Below are 15,986 nucleotides of genomic sequence, written 5' to 3' on the forward strand. Positions count from 1 at the left end.
CTAAAGCCTCATTTGGTAAGCAAAATCAGTATAACGGAAAATAACACCATCACCAATATAGCAATGCAGACGTGACCAACAAGATAAGCAGCTGGCTGGATGGCTGGCTGTAAAGAGCACATGAAACTTGTACCAGGATACTGGATCTAAACTAAAATAATTCACATTGCAGAAATTGCTTCCTTCATGTCTCTTTGGAGCAGCTTTCCCAAAGAAAGAAACCAACAAAGGCAGAATGAGCAGTGACAGTATGGAGACAGCATGGTTTAGAAAGGGCTAAGCCTACTCACAGTTCTTCGACCTGTTTCATACGCAGAGATACACTGCCGACTTCCTTAGTTATGAGAGTCCTGCACAGACAGAGGGAGCACAGCAAATGCATGCAAAAAATTAGTCAGATTAACAAAAATAATGAAAGCAGCAGCTCCATCCATGGGTTGTCTGTGGTAGGAGATGGTTAAGAGTTCACATTTAAATGGAGAAAATTAGGTGTCATTCAAAAGCAAACACAGCAAATCAGACCAGCACTACAAATCACATAAGGAAACCTCATCAGTACAGTTGAACTCTCTCTATAAGGTCTCCTCGTTTCCTGACCTTTGTGCCATTTGATTTAAAACTGAAGGATAGGGTCTCCTCTCCTTGGCTCCAAAATAAGGTACTCCTATTCTAGTTCTTAAAAGCAGCATGCTAAACCCGTAAGAAAGTTGCACATTATTAAAATCCTGAACCATGTGTCACAATTATCTAGCATCCTTTCTTCTCACTGGTATGAGCTATTTTATTAAATTAAAAATTAATAAAATCTCAGAGCTGCAGTAAGTAATTATTGTATCTTATTGTAATAACTGGTGACTCAAAACAACTGAGTGGGAAGAAATTCTCATGTAGAGTGACAGCATAACTGTGAAAACAGATGGGCGCATACACAAAACTTTTAGCTTTGGCTTCCAAGTGGCTTGATAAGATGCACTTGTAGCCCACAGTTATCGCCTACAGCCCTCACTCAAACTAATCTACAACTACCATGCGCTCTAAGAGGCTATAACCAAGCAGTCATGCAGCTTTCTCCATTTGCAATAGCAAATTCCTCTTTAAAAAAAGAAAGAGGCGAGGGAGGAGGGGAGAGGTTTTAATCCATACAATGGCAACAAAAAAATGGCACCACATTTTCAGAAAAAAAAGCAACAAGCTAGTGCCAGAACAGCCACAGGTCCTAAGCAGGTTACCTGCAGAGGCAGCCCTGTATAGGGAGGGTACTGTACTTTATGTAACCAACTTTAAGAAAGCATTTCAAAACAGATCACGTGGTAAGAAGTGACAACTACAAATACAAGAGCTGCTTAGGACAGATATAACTCACAAAGAAGTTTAAGTTGTTAGGTGGTACAACAACAAAAGGAACACACAAAATATTGAAGTCAGACAGTAAGCTGAGCTCAAGTGTCATGAATTTTACACTTAAAAAATGGGAGAAGCAACAGGAAATCTAGAATAAGAATAAAAAGATTCAGTAAGGTGTCTCTGGGTAAAGGAGCTCCCAGTTTTGCTCCATTTAATTCCTCCCTAGTGTAAGATACATCAGCCTAAACTTCTGGCATATGTGAAAGGCAAAGACCAAACTAGCAAGTGCTGGGTGGTTGTCATATCTTATCAGTCAGATCTTACTGGTTGTCAATTTGCTCCTGTCGTAATGCTATGCTGCCTTGCTCTTCCAGGAGATTCTCTCGGGACGCAGACTGGGCAGGATCTAGTTTTTTCACATAGGCAGCTGGTACAAAGCCCTGACGGTCATTAACCTCAACCTTCCACCAGTCCTGAACAAAAAGAAAAACGCAACCAGTATTAGGCAAGCATAAAGCAGGGTCTGCAACTGAAAGCTGGCAAATTAGAGGCTTCTTTTAAGACAAGACCACCAGCGATGCTCTCAACAGTTTGCTCTTTTCATAGGGGTCATTTCAAACAAACTGCGTTTTGAAGAATCTAGGTCTTACTCCCCGTTCTCCCCTTGTTTTTGGTCAAAAAATCCTCAACAGTAGGTAAAGTTTTCTCACAGACACACGCCCTGCGGCACACGAAAGCAATGTCGTTTATCCGACTTTGAAAAGCTGGCACCTACACAGGAGTCACGAGAACGAGCTGAAGAGGTAGGCCAAAGCGCAGAATGGGAATGCGGACTAAACATGCAAACGCTTTCATTTCTTTGAACGTTCTCGTTTAAAAAAAAAAAAAAAATCACTCAGCCAAACACACAAAACTGAGTGAGCCAAGCAGCTCAGAAAACCAAAAGGTAGGAGCACACCTTGTTGGTGCTGTTGAGGAGGGTCAGGATATCTCCCTTTTTCATAGTCACCTCCCGGGGACTTTTCTCCTGGTAATCATAGAGGGCCAGGACAAGCTCTTTTCCAGTTTCATCATCTGTGGGAGCAACTTGTTGCTAACAAAGACAGAGCAGAAGAAAAATGAGTTAAGATACAGAAATTGTTGAATGTTCACTACAGTCAATGTAATCGTCCTAAAATATATTTCAGCCTTAGTTAAAACACTGTAATGCCTTAAAATGATTCTTGTTGAAATATATGTAAGACAGGCTTGTTTCTAAGCGCTATCTGGACTCAAACCTTGAACATCACCACATTATGCTGTTTCCTTCCAGTGCAACATAGCTGTCTGTTATAATTATGGAAAAAAAAAAAAAAGACCACTGACTTAGTTATGGAAAAATAAAATACAGTCTGCAGTAAGTTCTCAACAATAACTGTTTTTAAGCTTTTTCTTTACCTTTTACTGACCCAAGAATTTCAGCAGCATGATTAGCATCTTTCCTTACCCTGCATGACTGGGCCTGTTCCCTTAGTGCCTGTATGCTACTGCCATAAGCAGAAAGATCAGACATCAAAGCTTCATGTTTCTTCAGAAGAGCCTGAAACCAAATGATAAAAACAACATGTACATCTAGCCGTTTTTACAAATGCTGCTCTGTTTTAAAATACATATTCTGGTCCCATATATGGGGAATGTGGGTTCTTCAAAGCTGCCAGTCTTGTGACACTCCTGAGACTAACTACTTCTATTTATTCACAGGCTAGATAGTGGTCCTAATGCTTCTGGTGCCTTCCCCTCTACCTTATCTCAGAGGCATTCTTTTGTTCTGACCAGGGTTACAACGTATCACTCCAGAAATAGCCCAAGTCTGAAATCATGCCTTTAAACTGCACTTACTTTCGATGCAATTGTCAGTCTGCAGCGTCTGGAATGTGGCTTTTGGCCATAGAATGATATCACTAAAATAATTCTTAGATTCAATAAAATGACTTTCAGACCCAGTACATTACTGAAAACTGGACTCATAATGAAATGCAACATCACATTATCAATTCACTGATACTAATCTCATTACGCTTTATGAACATCCTGTAAGATAGTGACTATAAACGCAAAGTTTCTTTGCGGATTGGTTTAATATACTGAGCAGCAAAATATCACGCACAGTAACAACTAAGACAGAAAACAATTATCATCATCTTTTGACTCTGACTCAAAATTCAGTCTGAAGCAAGACTCTTCCATCCTTTTTCACAGGAGTCCTGAAACCCAGCACAGCACCTTACTTTCTTTACTACTGGACAAAGTCCACACTCCCCACGTGCAAAACTGATTCATACAACAGCGCTACACACCTCAGCAGAGTCCTCATCCTTCCCATAATCTGTGCTGCCTACAATGGGCTCTTTTTCCCTCATCCAGGATTCAGCCTCGTTAGCATCAGCAAAGTACTGCTGAGCTTGTAGGGAATCCTCTAGATCTTGCCGACGCTGAGATGCCTTAGCTTTCAGAGAGTCCCATTTTTGGTTTAGTTCATTCAATTTGGCTTTCACATCCTCAGCAGCAAAATGTCCTAGGTAACAGAAAGGCAAAAAGAGAGGGCACTGAAGGACTTCAAGACATAAACAGTACAGACTGAACTATTACTTCCACTTCTTAAAAGTCACAGAAGTTAGACCTCTGTAAGCCTATCTAGCTATTCTGACTAGAATAACGAAAGCATAATTCAGCTTGTCCTTTTGGCACAGCCGGGAAAACACTGTACCTGTCAATCAAACCGTACTAGGAATGTTTGAATCACTAAGAACAAAACAAGCTACATCATAACATTTCTTCTCAATGATGAAACAGAAAAGGCCATCTCTTCCTAGTAGCAGAGTTTCTACAGCAGACAAATATTATTTCAGACACGCATTCTGAACCCTGGAAGCTAAGAATGCCGAGTCAGAAATAAAGATACATACTTACATAACAACATGATTGGCTCTCACCGTCTTTGTGCAGAATTATTTCTCACATCATGATTGTTTATCACAGATACAAGCCTTTAAATACGTTTCACCAAAGCAAAAGGCCAAATATCATAGGCACAAAGTTCCTGAATACAGGACTCTTAAAAGCCCAGAGGAAAATAAGCAGTGATGCTTATTTGTACAGGGCCAGAGAACAAAGGACAGCACAAAGAACTTTCCATTTCTGAAAGAGAACAAATTAAAATATTGAGACACACCCTCTTCCACCATAGCATTTCCCTTCTGGGTGACTGCTTTAATGCGGGGCTCATGGCCTGCAATTTCGGCCTGCAAAGCCTGGTGCTTCTTTAGCAGATTCTGGACACCAATTAAGTCCTTGCCTGAAAGATACAAGACAGTTCATCAGCTAATTCAGAGTCATTAGACTAAACAAAAACGTTAAGGAAGCTGCAACCACTGACAAACTAACTTGCAGAAAAAGTAATATCGCAATCCAGACAGAGCACTATGAAAACCGAGTTACCCATCAGAACTGTACAAGGGAGGAACAGGGAAAAGAACCATGGGTCACAGCAAAGAGGTAATTCCAGGCACTGTTAATTACAATAAACGTTTCAGAAATTGCCAGGGAATGTCCCATAAGGAGGCAAGCTATAACGGAGCGATTCCGCCATCTAAATCCCGTGCATATCGGGGTGGACCAACCTCGGTTTGTTGAGGCTGCAATAGGTTCTTTCTCCCTAATCCAGGTCTCTTCATCCTCAATGTCACGGAAAAGCTGCTGCAGGCGAAGAGAATCTGCAAGCTTCTGCTTGCGAGCTACCATAGGATCCTTTAGCGCTTCATAACGAGCTACTAAAGCTTCTTGTTTCTTCTTGATATTGTCAGCATCAAAGTGTCCAGCATCCTGGAACTGGCGTGCCTGGATGGTAATGCCATCTATACGATCCTAAAATCGATTCGGCAACAGCATCGGGTCAGAATCACGATAACATTTCAAGGCTTTTATCATGCTTGCTAGGTTCAAGGACTGAAAGCATTTGGACAGGATTTTCAGGCTTAGTTAATACTTCATATCGTGATAGAGGAAGAGACTCTCAGCTGCGCATTGCCAGTGCAATAATTTTGGACAACAATTACGTCCTGGATAACACTCAACAAATTATGTAAACATAATCGTCTAATCTGCAAATTTCATCCGCAAAAACCTCTTGCTGTAGAGTTCCACATTTGAAAAACAAACAAACAAACCAACCAACCTGTTCTCCCTCCCCTTCCCATTTTCAAAATAGAGCTACATGAAAACAAATTGAATGGGAATAAGCTGTTTGCAAACAGAGAGTCTAAGCCCAAGTGATTTGGAGGAATTATTTCCTACATATTCCTACAAGGGCAACATATCTTATTTTCAGGTGAGCATATCTCAAAGGGAAGGAAGAAAGTTTGTCGTCTTTACCTGATGGGCAGCAACATCTGCCTCTAGCAAGGCATGCTTCTTCTGAAGATTCTGAACATTAGTGAGATCTTTTCCATAATCATCAGAAGCCAAGTGCCCCTCTACTTCATACAGCCACAGCTCAATGTCTTCCACATTGCGATTGAACTGCTGCTGTTGATTGGCTTCACGCAGTTTTATTCCTGAGTGAGACAGTGATGAGAGGAAAAGATGATTTGAATTTTCCATTTCATTGCACTTCCCGTCTTCTCCAGGCTTAACTCTCTAGGAAAAGCACCGCCCATACTCTCCTGAGTAGGTCTTACCTTTGAGCTCAGTGGCCTCCAGAAGTTTTTTCCACAAGCTGATAACTTCATTCATGCGAGTTGCCACTTCATCAGACGCATAGTGATTGACATCAATCAACTTCTGGCCAGCTTTCTCCAGGGCATCAATACGACTCTGATTAGCAGAAAGCTCTGCCTCAAAAGCCTGATGTTTCTGAACTTTACCCTGCAGGTTTGATGGATCCTACAGATGAAGGAAGAAAAAGAACCTTACAATCTAGAATTAGTATCTATACGTTTTTGAAGAATTTTAAAAATTAGACTACATTCATGTACATGCCAAGATGTCATCAGAGGAATTGCTGCCAAAAATATACCTCTGAAATGAGAACATTTAAGCTACCATTTGAATGAGCACGATTGCACCGTGATGGGATAATCCTTCTTGGCGTCAGGGAGAAATTACAACTCCTTCTGTTGCCGTTAATACTGCCTACATCAGCAACATTTTGGTTGACATTGCTTCATATCTTTAGACTGATATTGCCTTAAAATTATTCAGATATTCATCTTTGTTTTTACCTTGTAAGCCTCATCTGTTGCGGTTTTCATTTTTTCATTAACCCAACTCTTCAGCTCATCAGAGTCTCGGAAAAACTGCTGCAGATGGAAAGAATCTGCCAGCTGGGCACGGCGGTACATAGCTCTTTCATGAAGAGCATTTCGGCGGCTTAGCAGCTGAAAAAAGAAAGTAAAGATTATTAAATTCTTAAGCTTGTAAGAACCACCACTGTACCTGTACTTTGGGAAGAGCTCCACTGACTCTGTGTATTACGTCTTCACTGTATCCATAACTTTTAAAATACAAAAGCAGAACATGATTCAAAGCCCAAAGTCCAAATCTATTTTAAATACTTACAGCATCTCTGCGCGTAGCAACATCATCCATGGCATAATGGTTATTCTGAATCAGTTTAGTAGCAAACTCATCTAGTGCCTAAAGAGAAAGAGTTTTCCATTCATTTGATATAATAAAAATTGTTTGTGCGAGTTCACTTAGGAAATCAGTTCTAAAAGTTTACTAAACTAAAATTAACAGACAGGCATTAAGATAGCTATTGTTAAAATTCTTCATCTGCACCGTCATCTCATACAGGGATGAGGGCAGATTTTTTGACAATTTGTCATCCATATATGTGCTGCTATGATATGCAAGTACTGGGTTACTCAGATCTCTGAGGCAGCAATCAGGCCCCATCCGACCTTTTCCACTATTAGCGCTCCATTTTACAGAGGATACATACATCACATTTATCACAACGGATCATTCTCCAGAGCAAACTCCATCCATTGTTGTCATATCCCAGCAGTGTCTCCTACCCAATCAATACATTCACTTGTTTTTAAATCTTGCCTATTTAGTGATCACATAACGTAAATGTCTTACTGTGATTTTCTCCTCTTGGGCACTTAAGGATTTCTCAAAGTCCTCATGCTTCTTCAGAAGGGCCTCAACACTATCCAGAGAATCACCAAGGTCTTCATTCAGCAGAAATGCCTACAGTAAAGAAACAAATACGTGACTGATGTTTATGGTTCCATCCTCAGCTGCTCTAAAAGCCAACTCAACTACAGGCAGTGGCACTTACTACCATACGGCATTACAGAAAAGTGAAGGATGATATATGGGGACGGTGTTCTTTGTACACCTCTAAAAAACAAAGATCCTGAATACTTCTTTTTAGCTTCCCACTCAAAAATTATGTTAGCACACATAAAAGCAATCTCAAGCCAATTCATCATGACTAACAGTTCTATCATTAGATGGAAAAAGTCATTGTGGCAGCTTGGGCAGTGAGATAAAGAACTCTATATAGTACTTGGTTCACTAAAGCATGTATAGTGGCCGACACTGCCACTCATAAAGGCCATTTATCAAACTCCACAGAAAACGAGTCAGAAATGAAAATTAATTGTATCTGCAGAGTTCAGAGATGTGCACTCACCTCTTGTTTGCTCATCCAGTTGTCAACTTGTTCAGTATCTCTGTAAAAGAGCTGCAGGTCCATACACTGTTCATACTGTTGTCTGCGAAGCTCCCATAGTTCCAGCAAAGCAGCTCTTTCATCCGAGAGGATGGTCAGCTAAGGAATTGGGAAGAGGTATGTATAATCATTTAACTGATTGGTTCTTCTCAATCTCAATGTAAAATCAAGTTGGAACTTTAAAAAGGTGGTTAACACAGGATGGAAAACGACCTCCCAGGTAAGAGAATCACTCTCCCGTTACTGACGCCATCATCATCAGAGAGCAGGAGCCTTTTCTCAGCTTGCACACGTTACTTACTTGAATGAAAAAAGCTCTGTAACCCAGAGAGATGATACTTTGGAGCTTAAGATCTTAACAAGAAAAAAAAACTTTTAATTCAAGAGACACAGAAGAATGAGACAACTTAAAAGCTCTTCTAGGAGCTCTGGCTCTCAATTTGACCAACTTACCTTTTCTTTAACTTCATCAGAAGCATAGTGCCCAGCAGCAAGCAAAGCCTGACCAGACTCATCAGCAGATTTGAAGCTATCTTCATGGGCATCAATTTCTCCCTATGGAAGGGGATGTGAATAAGCCGTTTCCAAAATTTATCTTAAATTAGACTGTCAGAACGTGAAGACTGCTATTGAAAACAGCTATTGCTAGACCGCTAATGGAAATGACATCCAGACAACAATCTGGATTCCTGACTGATAAACATTTAACCATCTTTAAATACATTACACTGAATACGGAAACTAGAATCAAATGCATTACCTTACAATGCAGAGGTAAGGCAAGTATAAATTCGTATGTTAAACAGAAACTAAAGGTTGGTATCAAGTCACATTCTTACTGGTTATTTAGAGCGATCCCTCATGATGGGAAACTAAAACAGTCATTAGCTCGAGTGATTGCTGTCAGGTCTAATTATTTTTAATTCTTAAACCCTTACTTATTAGTGCATCTACCCAGTATCAAGAACCATAAAGTAAAAAATCTTAAATCAGAACAGATAGCAATCTACTGTTTTTAGCCGCATGATCAAAGGGTTCTAGTGATACAACATTACCAGTTCTGATTCAGAGTTTATGTTAGACATACAAATCGGCCTTTGAGCGTTACTGATCAGATGCGGCTGTCTAACCATTATACCTTATGTTCCTGATGTCTATCTAGAAGGGCTTCTGCTCCAGCCACATCATTGGCAAGTTCATCAGCATTTATTAGGGCCTTCATTTCAGTCACCCAGCTAGTGAGGTCACGAAAGTCTGCAAGAAAGCGCTGCAACCTGGGGAAAACGAAAGGAAAAACGGTTGGGAATCATTTGGTGGCATAGTTTTGCTACCCTCACTCCAAAGACAAGGAATTACAAACGTAAAAGCTGTTCCTCAGAAAGGAACAAGTTAAGACAATACCAAAAAGCAATTATATTAAGAAACTGAATAGTCTCTCAATCCAAGAAAGAAGTCTTCTAAAGTTAGGAAAATACTAGGTTTAAAATCAAGGGAGATAACTTTTGATATTTCTGAAGTACATGTTTGCATACAACGAAAGTAAACAGAATATTTTTTTAACTACAAGCCTGTATGTGGAAGGTAACAGAAATCAAAAGATAGCTCGGGTAGAATGTTTCAGGATGGCCCCACAGCACCGCTCCTGTGACAACCACAGCATTTGGGGGCGGGGAGAGACTGACAGAAAATTTCAACTGCGCACGCCTCAGTCTTAAAAAATACCCAACACTCATGTTCCTTTTAGTATGTCTTCACCATTCTTTGCCTTTGGCACGTGCTTACCACTTATCAGCAAGTGTGATCTGTTTCTGTTTCCCTTTTAAATTTGCTGTTAATTGATCAAAAGAGATTATGACAGCGAAGGCAAAAGAAAAATGATGACTTCGTGGGCCACTACCACCATCAATCTTGCATCACGGGAGAGAACAAAAACAGAGAGGATGTAAACTAACCACCATATCAGGATGAGTGTATTTTTAGTTTGGCTTCCTAACAATGATCTAATAGTTAATGTTTCTTAGACAACCAGATTGGTATAGGAACGAGACTGGATGAGGAAAAATCCCGCAACAAAGCAACTGTCATAGATGAGACTGGTATTTCATTTAATCTGGAATGATACATCAAACAACAGCACGATACTTTAGTCTTCACAGAGTAAATATGTTCACTATGGAGTCCTTACAAAATACGTATTCTTTAAACAAAAAAAAAAAAAAAGGACAGATAACGTACTTCAGAACACAAGTATCAACTCATGGAAAAAACGGTGAACGTGTCCTAAAACCCAGTGTCCATGTTCATAACTGATCCATACCCAGAGAACGACCAAAAGCTATAGATATGTATTTTTCATATAAATTATTTTTACTATTAGAAGTCACTGAAAAATATAATTTAGTGAAGACTACGTTTCCAAAAACACCAGAATCATCCAAAAACTTTGGAAATGGCCTCCCTTTCTTCTCCCTCTACCAAATTTTAGTAAGGAAGAAAGGAGTCACTCAGCAAGACAGCATTCCTACCTGTAGGAGTCATTAAGGCGAGCATGTCTCTCTGCTGCCAGAGTTCGGATTTGTTCCCAGTTGGCAATCAGCTCCTCCCGTTTCACTTGAATTTGAGAGGCGTTTATTGGGTGAGACTGCTGCAAACGGTCAGCTTCTGCACAAAGCGCCTTCACCTAGAACCAGTCACAAACAGCGAGTAAGCTTCTAGCCTTTTACAAGCAAGTTAAATAGCTTACATCGTAGATAAAATCAATTTCTTACGGGTACCTTATCTTCCAGAGCTGCAAGATCTCTTTCCAGACCTTCATGCTTACGCAATAAAGCCTGCACACTGGCTAAGTCTCTGCCAAAATCATCTGAGGCCATCAGCTGCCCCTTCTCCTTAATCCAGCTGATAGTTTCATCCACATCCCTTCAAAAAGCAGCACAAATTGAATGCATTCTATCTTTAAGCGGGGCGGGGGGGAAGGTGGAAGTAGGATGTTTTCATTTATCACAGACTTACTGGCAATACAAATCCATATATCAATATTGCAGCCGACCACAATCCTCCTCTTTTTAAAAAAAAATCTCAGAGGCTAAATCCTGAAGCCTATTGGCCAGCCATTTTTCTGACGGTGTCATCAGATGCAAATCAGAAATTACAGCACCACTGGGCACCATCACCTAACAGGCCCATTTCCCACACTGGACCAAGGCCCTTTTCCCACCTTCACTCCAGTAGATTTCAAAATGCCATGATCAGCAGACAAGGTTACCATGACATTGCTCAAACACCCCCGGAGCAATTGGAGTGACAGCCTAGCCAATAGCAGAAGACCACCTCTTTTAATGCTCATCTAAGTTGGAATTGGGAAGAAGCTCTCAGATAGAGTAAAGGGAGGCAAAACTGTCACCTAGCAAGGATGACTACAATCATGAAGTTTTGAAAAGTTAAATCAAAATGACTATTCTAAGTGAATTTGAGACAATAATGAATCTCCTTTCACAGATTCATAAAGAAGAGTAAAATATAAACATAACAGAGGATGGTAGGCTCTCCTCCTAATAGTATATGCAGCTGAACGTATCATTAGACGTCACCACAAGCGATCATCACCACAAGTATAATGTCACTTCAGTAGATCCAACCAAGTTCATACCTGTTGAAGCGCTGAACTTCAGCTGCCCCAAAGAGTTTTCCTTGCCTCTGAAGGGCAAGCCCCTTAAGACGCTGCCAGCTGGCATTTACTTCATCTTGTTTGGACTTGATCAGTTCCTCTTCAGGGTGCTGTTCCTAGTGAGCAAAGGGGGAGAAAAAAAAAAAAAAATTGTTTTCGCACGCTCTGTGCTTTTACATCTATCAACAAATCCTGGAAACATCCCTATTTTCCAAGAGATCAATGTAAAATTACTGCACTTTCCATCTGATCTCTCAGTTCTATGGTTTTCCCGAAACAATAGTGTAAACATGCAATACTCTTACAATAGCCCATGTCTCTCTATGCACTAATGAGTCAACCTAAAGAGGACTGAAACAGTATCTATTTTTTCCTGGAATGTAATACTTGTTGCCCTGTCCACATCCTTGCCCAAGCCCCAGACGACATACAAGAACAGAAGATATATTAATTGTGTCCAAGGGAAATACATTTAACTTCAAACACGACAGTTTCTCTAACAACATTACTACTCTCCACATTTACAGGAGCTGCCTCAGCTGAGGCAGAGTTATTCACGCTGCCCAGCAGAAGAATGAGTGAATCAAACAATACCCATTCAAGATTAAGATAGCCAGGTCTCTAGGCACACATAGAATAAGCTATAAAGATCTGATACACAAGGAGGAAGGCAGAAGAACAAGTCTCCTGACTTGCCAGGAGTTTTCAACATACATGAACATTTACCTGGATAAGTTTACCAGCAAACTGGTTCACTTCATTTACTCTTTCCTCGTGAGCTGCTAGGTCTGTCTGAAACTCTTCAAATTTCTTTTGCAAAACCTCAACATGCTCCAAATCCTGGCCAAGCTCTTCTGAGGTCACTATTGCTTCCTAGCACATTGAGAAAAAATAGTCAATTTCAGCATAACCTAAGAGAAACCACTACTGGAAATCAGGAGGCAAACTGTCCTCATTTTAAATAGTTCAAAGACAGGTACAATTATTTTGTTTTAAAGTCAATTTTAAAATTATACCTTAAGTTAGCATGACATTGCTACAAAATTCCTCCTTTAAAAAAAAAAAAAAAAAAAAGGAAAACATCCCCCCTCCATTCTATCCCCAAAATAAAAACACCTTTCCTTTACTAAGGAAAACATCCAAGTTCACTAAGGGGGTTATTTTTCCATCTTGTTTGCTTGTATTCATTTTTCAAGTAATTGAACATTATCAATTTCACTATCATGTTTTATGTTCTGTGCAGGATGATCATTCCTGCAACAACCTAAATTACTGAAAGAAAACATGCCCGGAAAAAAAAACCCAACATACTTCAAAGTAACAAAATAACCAGCCATACTATTTAGGAGCACATACACTAACAAGAATTGGTTTACATTTTTAATGGATATTTATGGACAATTGCTGTAGGCTCCCAATATGAGATTTCTTTATGAGAAGTGCACTGTCATACTCGGCAATAGTCATGTAGGTTTTATAGTTCGAACCCACAGTGACACAAAATAGCAAGCCTTCATTAAGAAAACTGGGAAGATCATTTTGTGGCTTTTTACTCGACATTGTGGCTTGTGGTCTGTTTCCTCAGAGTTCAAAAAAGCCAAAACAAACAGTCCTCTTGCAGGAAACGTCCTTACAACGTATATGTAAGGATATTCCAGTCATATATAATTACGTACACACTGTTTGGTGGCTAGGCTGGTCGCTTTCTAACGGCTCACTTAGAACATTTACTACAAAAAATTGTTTTTACAGGCTACAGATTTCACCTTACAGGAAACTTGATTTTGATTCCTTTAAAAAATATGAAGGTTTCTTTAAAGCAAAGGAGGGAACTGATTATGTTTAACTATGCTCTCCAAATACAGATTCCTCTCTTACTCAGTCTAATTCCATTTTTGTAGCTGCAAAAGGAGGAATCATGGTGTGCATATCTACTGCACATACAATATAAATAAATAACCTCAATAAAATGTGAAGCCACATTCTAAAGCTCTCTGGTGACTACCTGAACTACACTAAGAAAGTTGATCAAGAACACAGTAAAGGCAGATAATAATATACCTTGTCATTGATCCAGTCCAAGACATCTTCACATTCTCTTAAGTACTGCACCAGCTTTTGCGCTTGCAACAATTTGACTCCCTTCTCTCTCATCTTTTCCAAGAGTAATTCCCATAGTCGGTGAAGCTCCTGCAGTCGGGTCTAGAACAATAGAACGTTGAGATTAAAATCCTGTTTCACAGAAGATTAAATTTTGCAGAGCAGTTGTATTCCCTTCCTGTCCTTACGTTTTTTTTTTTTGTTTCCTTTTAATGCTCCTAAAGCTTACTTTAGACAAAGGGTGGATAAACACAGTTTCATCTTCAGTCGTTAGCTTTCAAACGATATATGGTGATATAACAGAGGAATAGAACACACAGTTGGAAGTTACTGAACTGAGCTTTTACATACCTGTTGTTAATTAATGAAGCTATCAAATAGCTATGCTTACATAACTATTCACGGGGTAAACATTTTGAGATAAAATTTGATTACAATACTACGCTAGTGTGAAGTCAGACCCCCCAAAAAATTCTGCTATCCCCATCACATGCTCATTCTTCTGAGTGGAAGTTAAGTTAACTCCCAATAAGTGAATTTTCTCTCCAATTTGGGATTTATTTTTATTTAAGATCACACATTATCTTTCAAGTCAAACTTGTACAACTTTACAATATTTGCTAACCGTTTCTCTTAACACTAGTCAGTTAACATATTTAGCCAACACTGTTAAGTAAAATAATACTGAAATACCAGGAGCAATTACTAGTATTAACACCGGGTTTCTCTGGCTGCACTCTGCCTTCCAAAACTTTCGGGAGAGACCATAAACCTTACAGACAATTAAAAAGAAAAACTACACTCCCACACAGGCACACAACTTGCAAAACAGGAAAGTATCTGCTCCACCCATTATCTATAATGCTTTGCACATCGAGATCTGAAACTTGACAGTCATGCTAGAGAAGCTTTTGAACATCTAACATGGGTGGATACTTATTTCATCTATTTAGAAAGTTCAATTATGTAGGTTTCAAGGAAAGAAGCTCACACCACTCAAGTTCCCAGCACTGCCCAAGATAAGAGTGCAAACCGTCAACAACGGAAGAAAGCACACACTTGCAAAAGAAAGTTCCACTGCACAGCCAAAAGCTTCACCTACTCGTATGTGGCACCCAACTTGGGTAGCAGTTACTATTGGACGCTGTGCAGTCCTGTACGGCGTGAAAGACTAAACCATTAAAAAGCAAATTACTACTCTAAACAGAACATGAATAAGAATTTATATTGAAGAGCAGAGCCAAGACACAAGATTATTAAGACCACCCAATTGAAAACACTTTTCCCATTTGTGGTACAGACTACACGATCAAAATGTACTTGCATGATGAGATCTCTAAAATAGGGTTTACTTTAGAGTGCTTTATTACATAACGTATTAAAAAAAAAAAATCCTATTTCTGCTTTTGTCACCTCTCTTTTCTTAAATTCAATGAAATAATGAAAATATCAGTGAGTTTGATAATCACTACAAAGATATCACAGGAGTTCTTCTTTTGAGAAGTTACACAAGCTCACATCCAAGTCTTTTAAAGGAAAGAGCTTTAAACAACTTTAAAGACACTATTTTGCATTAAAGAAAAGGCAGCTATAACTAATACTGAAACATCTTACCAGAGGCCCAGAAACAGCAGATCTAAGAAAATGGGTCCTAGAAAAGAAGTTGGTGTATGGAAAATAAACATAACCATATACTAGTGAGGCGTTTGTGCGTGTGTTTGTGTAAAGCACCCCTAGGAACACGAAAGAAAACACTAACTTGTCTATAGAAGAATGAGAATAAATAACAGAAGGGGTAAAGGTAATTGTCAAGTTAAGTTGTCAATTAAAATTTCTAACTTGTTCAGACTTTAAAAAATAGTGACAGTCATCCAAATTTGGTCAAATATAAACTTATCTAGTGTAGCAGCAAAGTTTTTTTTAAAACAGAATTGTCATTGCATCACACAGGTCAGGAGATTCTAAGAGAAGAAAAGAAAAGGAAAGGAGAGAAAAAAACACCACAATAATACTAGGCCTCATAGAGAATTTAAGAAAGCTTATTTCCTGCTATTTTCCAGCTGTCCTAAGAGATGTTTAGGGGTGGATAAAATGAGCAGGGAGAGTACAGTACTTAGAGCTCTTAGAAAAGCTGTGGAACACAAACTCAAGGAG

General features: G+C 39.4%; 1 protein-coding gene across 11 annotated transcripts in view; it reads right to left on the reverse strand.

Moving 5' to 3' along the window:
- SPTAN1 (spectrin alpha, non-erythrocytic 1) overlaps window positions 1–15,986 on the reverse strand; it is a 53,341-nt gene that overhangs the window by 27,183 nt on the left and 10,172 nt on the right. For 6 of the 11 annotated variants that reach the window (XM_068914535.1, XM_068914534.1, XM_068914533.1 and 3 more), the window contains exons 4-22: window positions 13,794–13,934; window positions 12,459–12,605; window positions 11,715–11,848; window positions 10,840–10,984; window positions 10,591–10,745; window positions 9,204–9,339; window positions 8,519–8,620; window positions 8,027–8,164; window positions 7,468–7,578; window positions 6,940–7,017; window positions 6,603–6,758; window positions 6,060–6,264; window positions 5,755–5,936; window positions 5,004–5,247; window positions 4,556–4,678; window positions 3,681–3,898; window positions 2,831–2,923; window positions 2,303–2,437; window positions 1,669–1,817 (exon numbers count right to left, since the gene is read on the reverse strand). In XM_068914535.1, coding sequence (XP_068770636.1) covers window positions 1,669–1,817; window positions 2,303–2,437; window positions 2,831–2,923; window positions 3,681–3,898; window positions 4,556–4,678; window positions 5,004–5,247; window positions 5,755–5,936; window positions 6,060–6,264; window positions 6,603–6,758; window positions 6,940–7,017; window positions 7,468–7,578; window positions 8,027–8,164; window positions 8,519–8,620; window positions 9,204–9,339; window positions 10,591–10,745; window positions 10,840–10,984; window positions 11,715–11,848; window positions 12,459–12,605; window positions 13,794–13,934 — 2,792 coding nt within the window. Of the gene's footprint in view, window positions 1–290; window positions 351–1,668; window positions 1,818–2,302; window positions 2,438–2,830; window positions 2,924–3,680; window positions 3,899–4,555; window positions 4,679–5,003; window positions 5,248–5,754; window positions 5,937–6,059; window positions 6,265–6,602; window positions 6,759–6,939; window positions 7,018–7,467; window positions 7,579–8,026; window positions 8,165–8,518; window positions 8,621–9,203; window positions 9,340–10,590; window positions 10,746–10,839; window positions 10,985–11,714; window positions 11,849–12,458; window positions 12,606–13,793; window positions 13,935–15,986 lie in introns of all 11 variants that reach the window. The other 5 variants (XM_068914528.1, XM_068914527.1, XM_068914525.1 and 2 more) reach the window with 1 other exon arrangement.

Source organism: Struthio camelus, chromosome 20 (assembly GCF_040807025.1).
Source record: "Struthio camelus isolate bStrCam1 chromosome 20, bStrCam1.hap1, whole genome shotgun sequence".
NCBI lineage: Eukaryota > Metazoa > Chordata > Aves > Struthioniformes > Struthionidae > Struthio > Struthio camelus.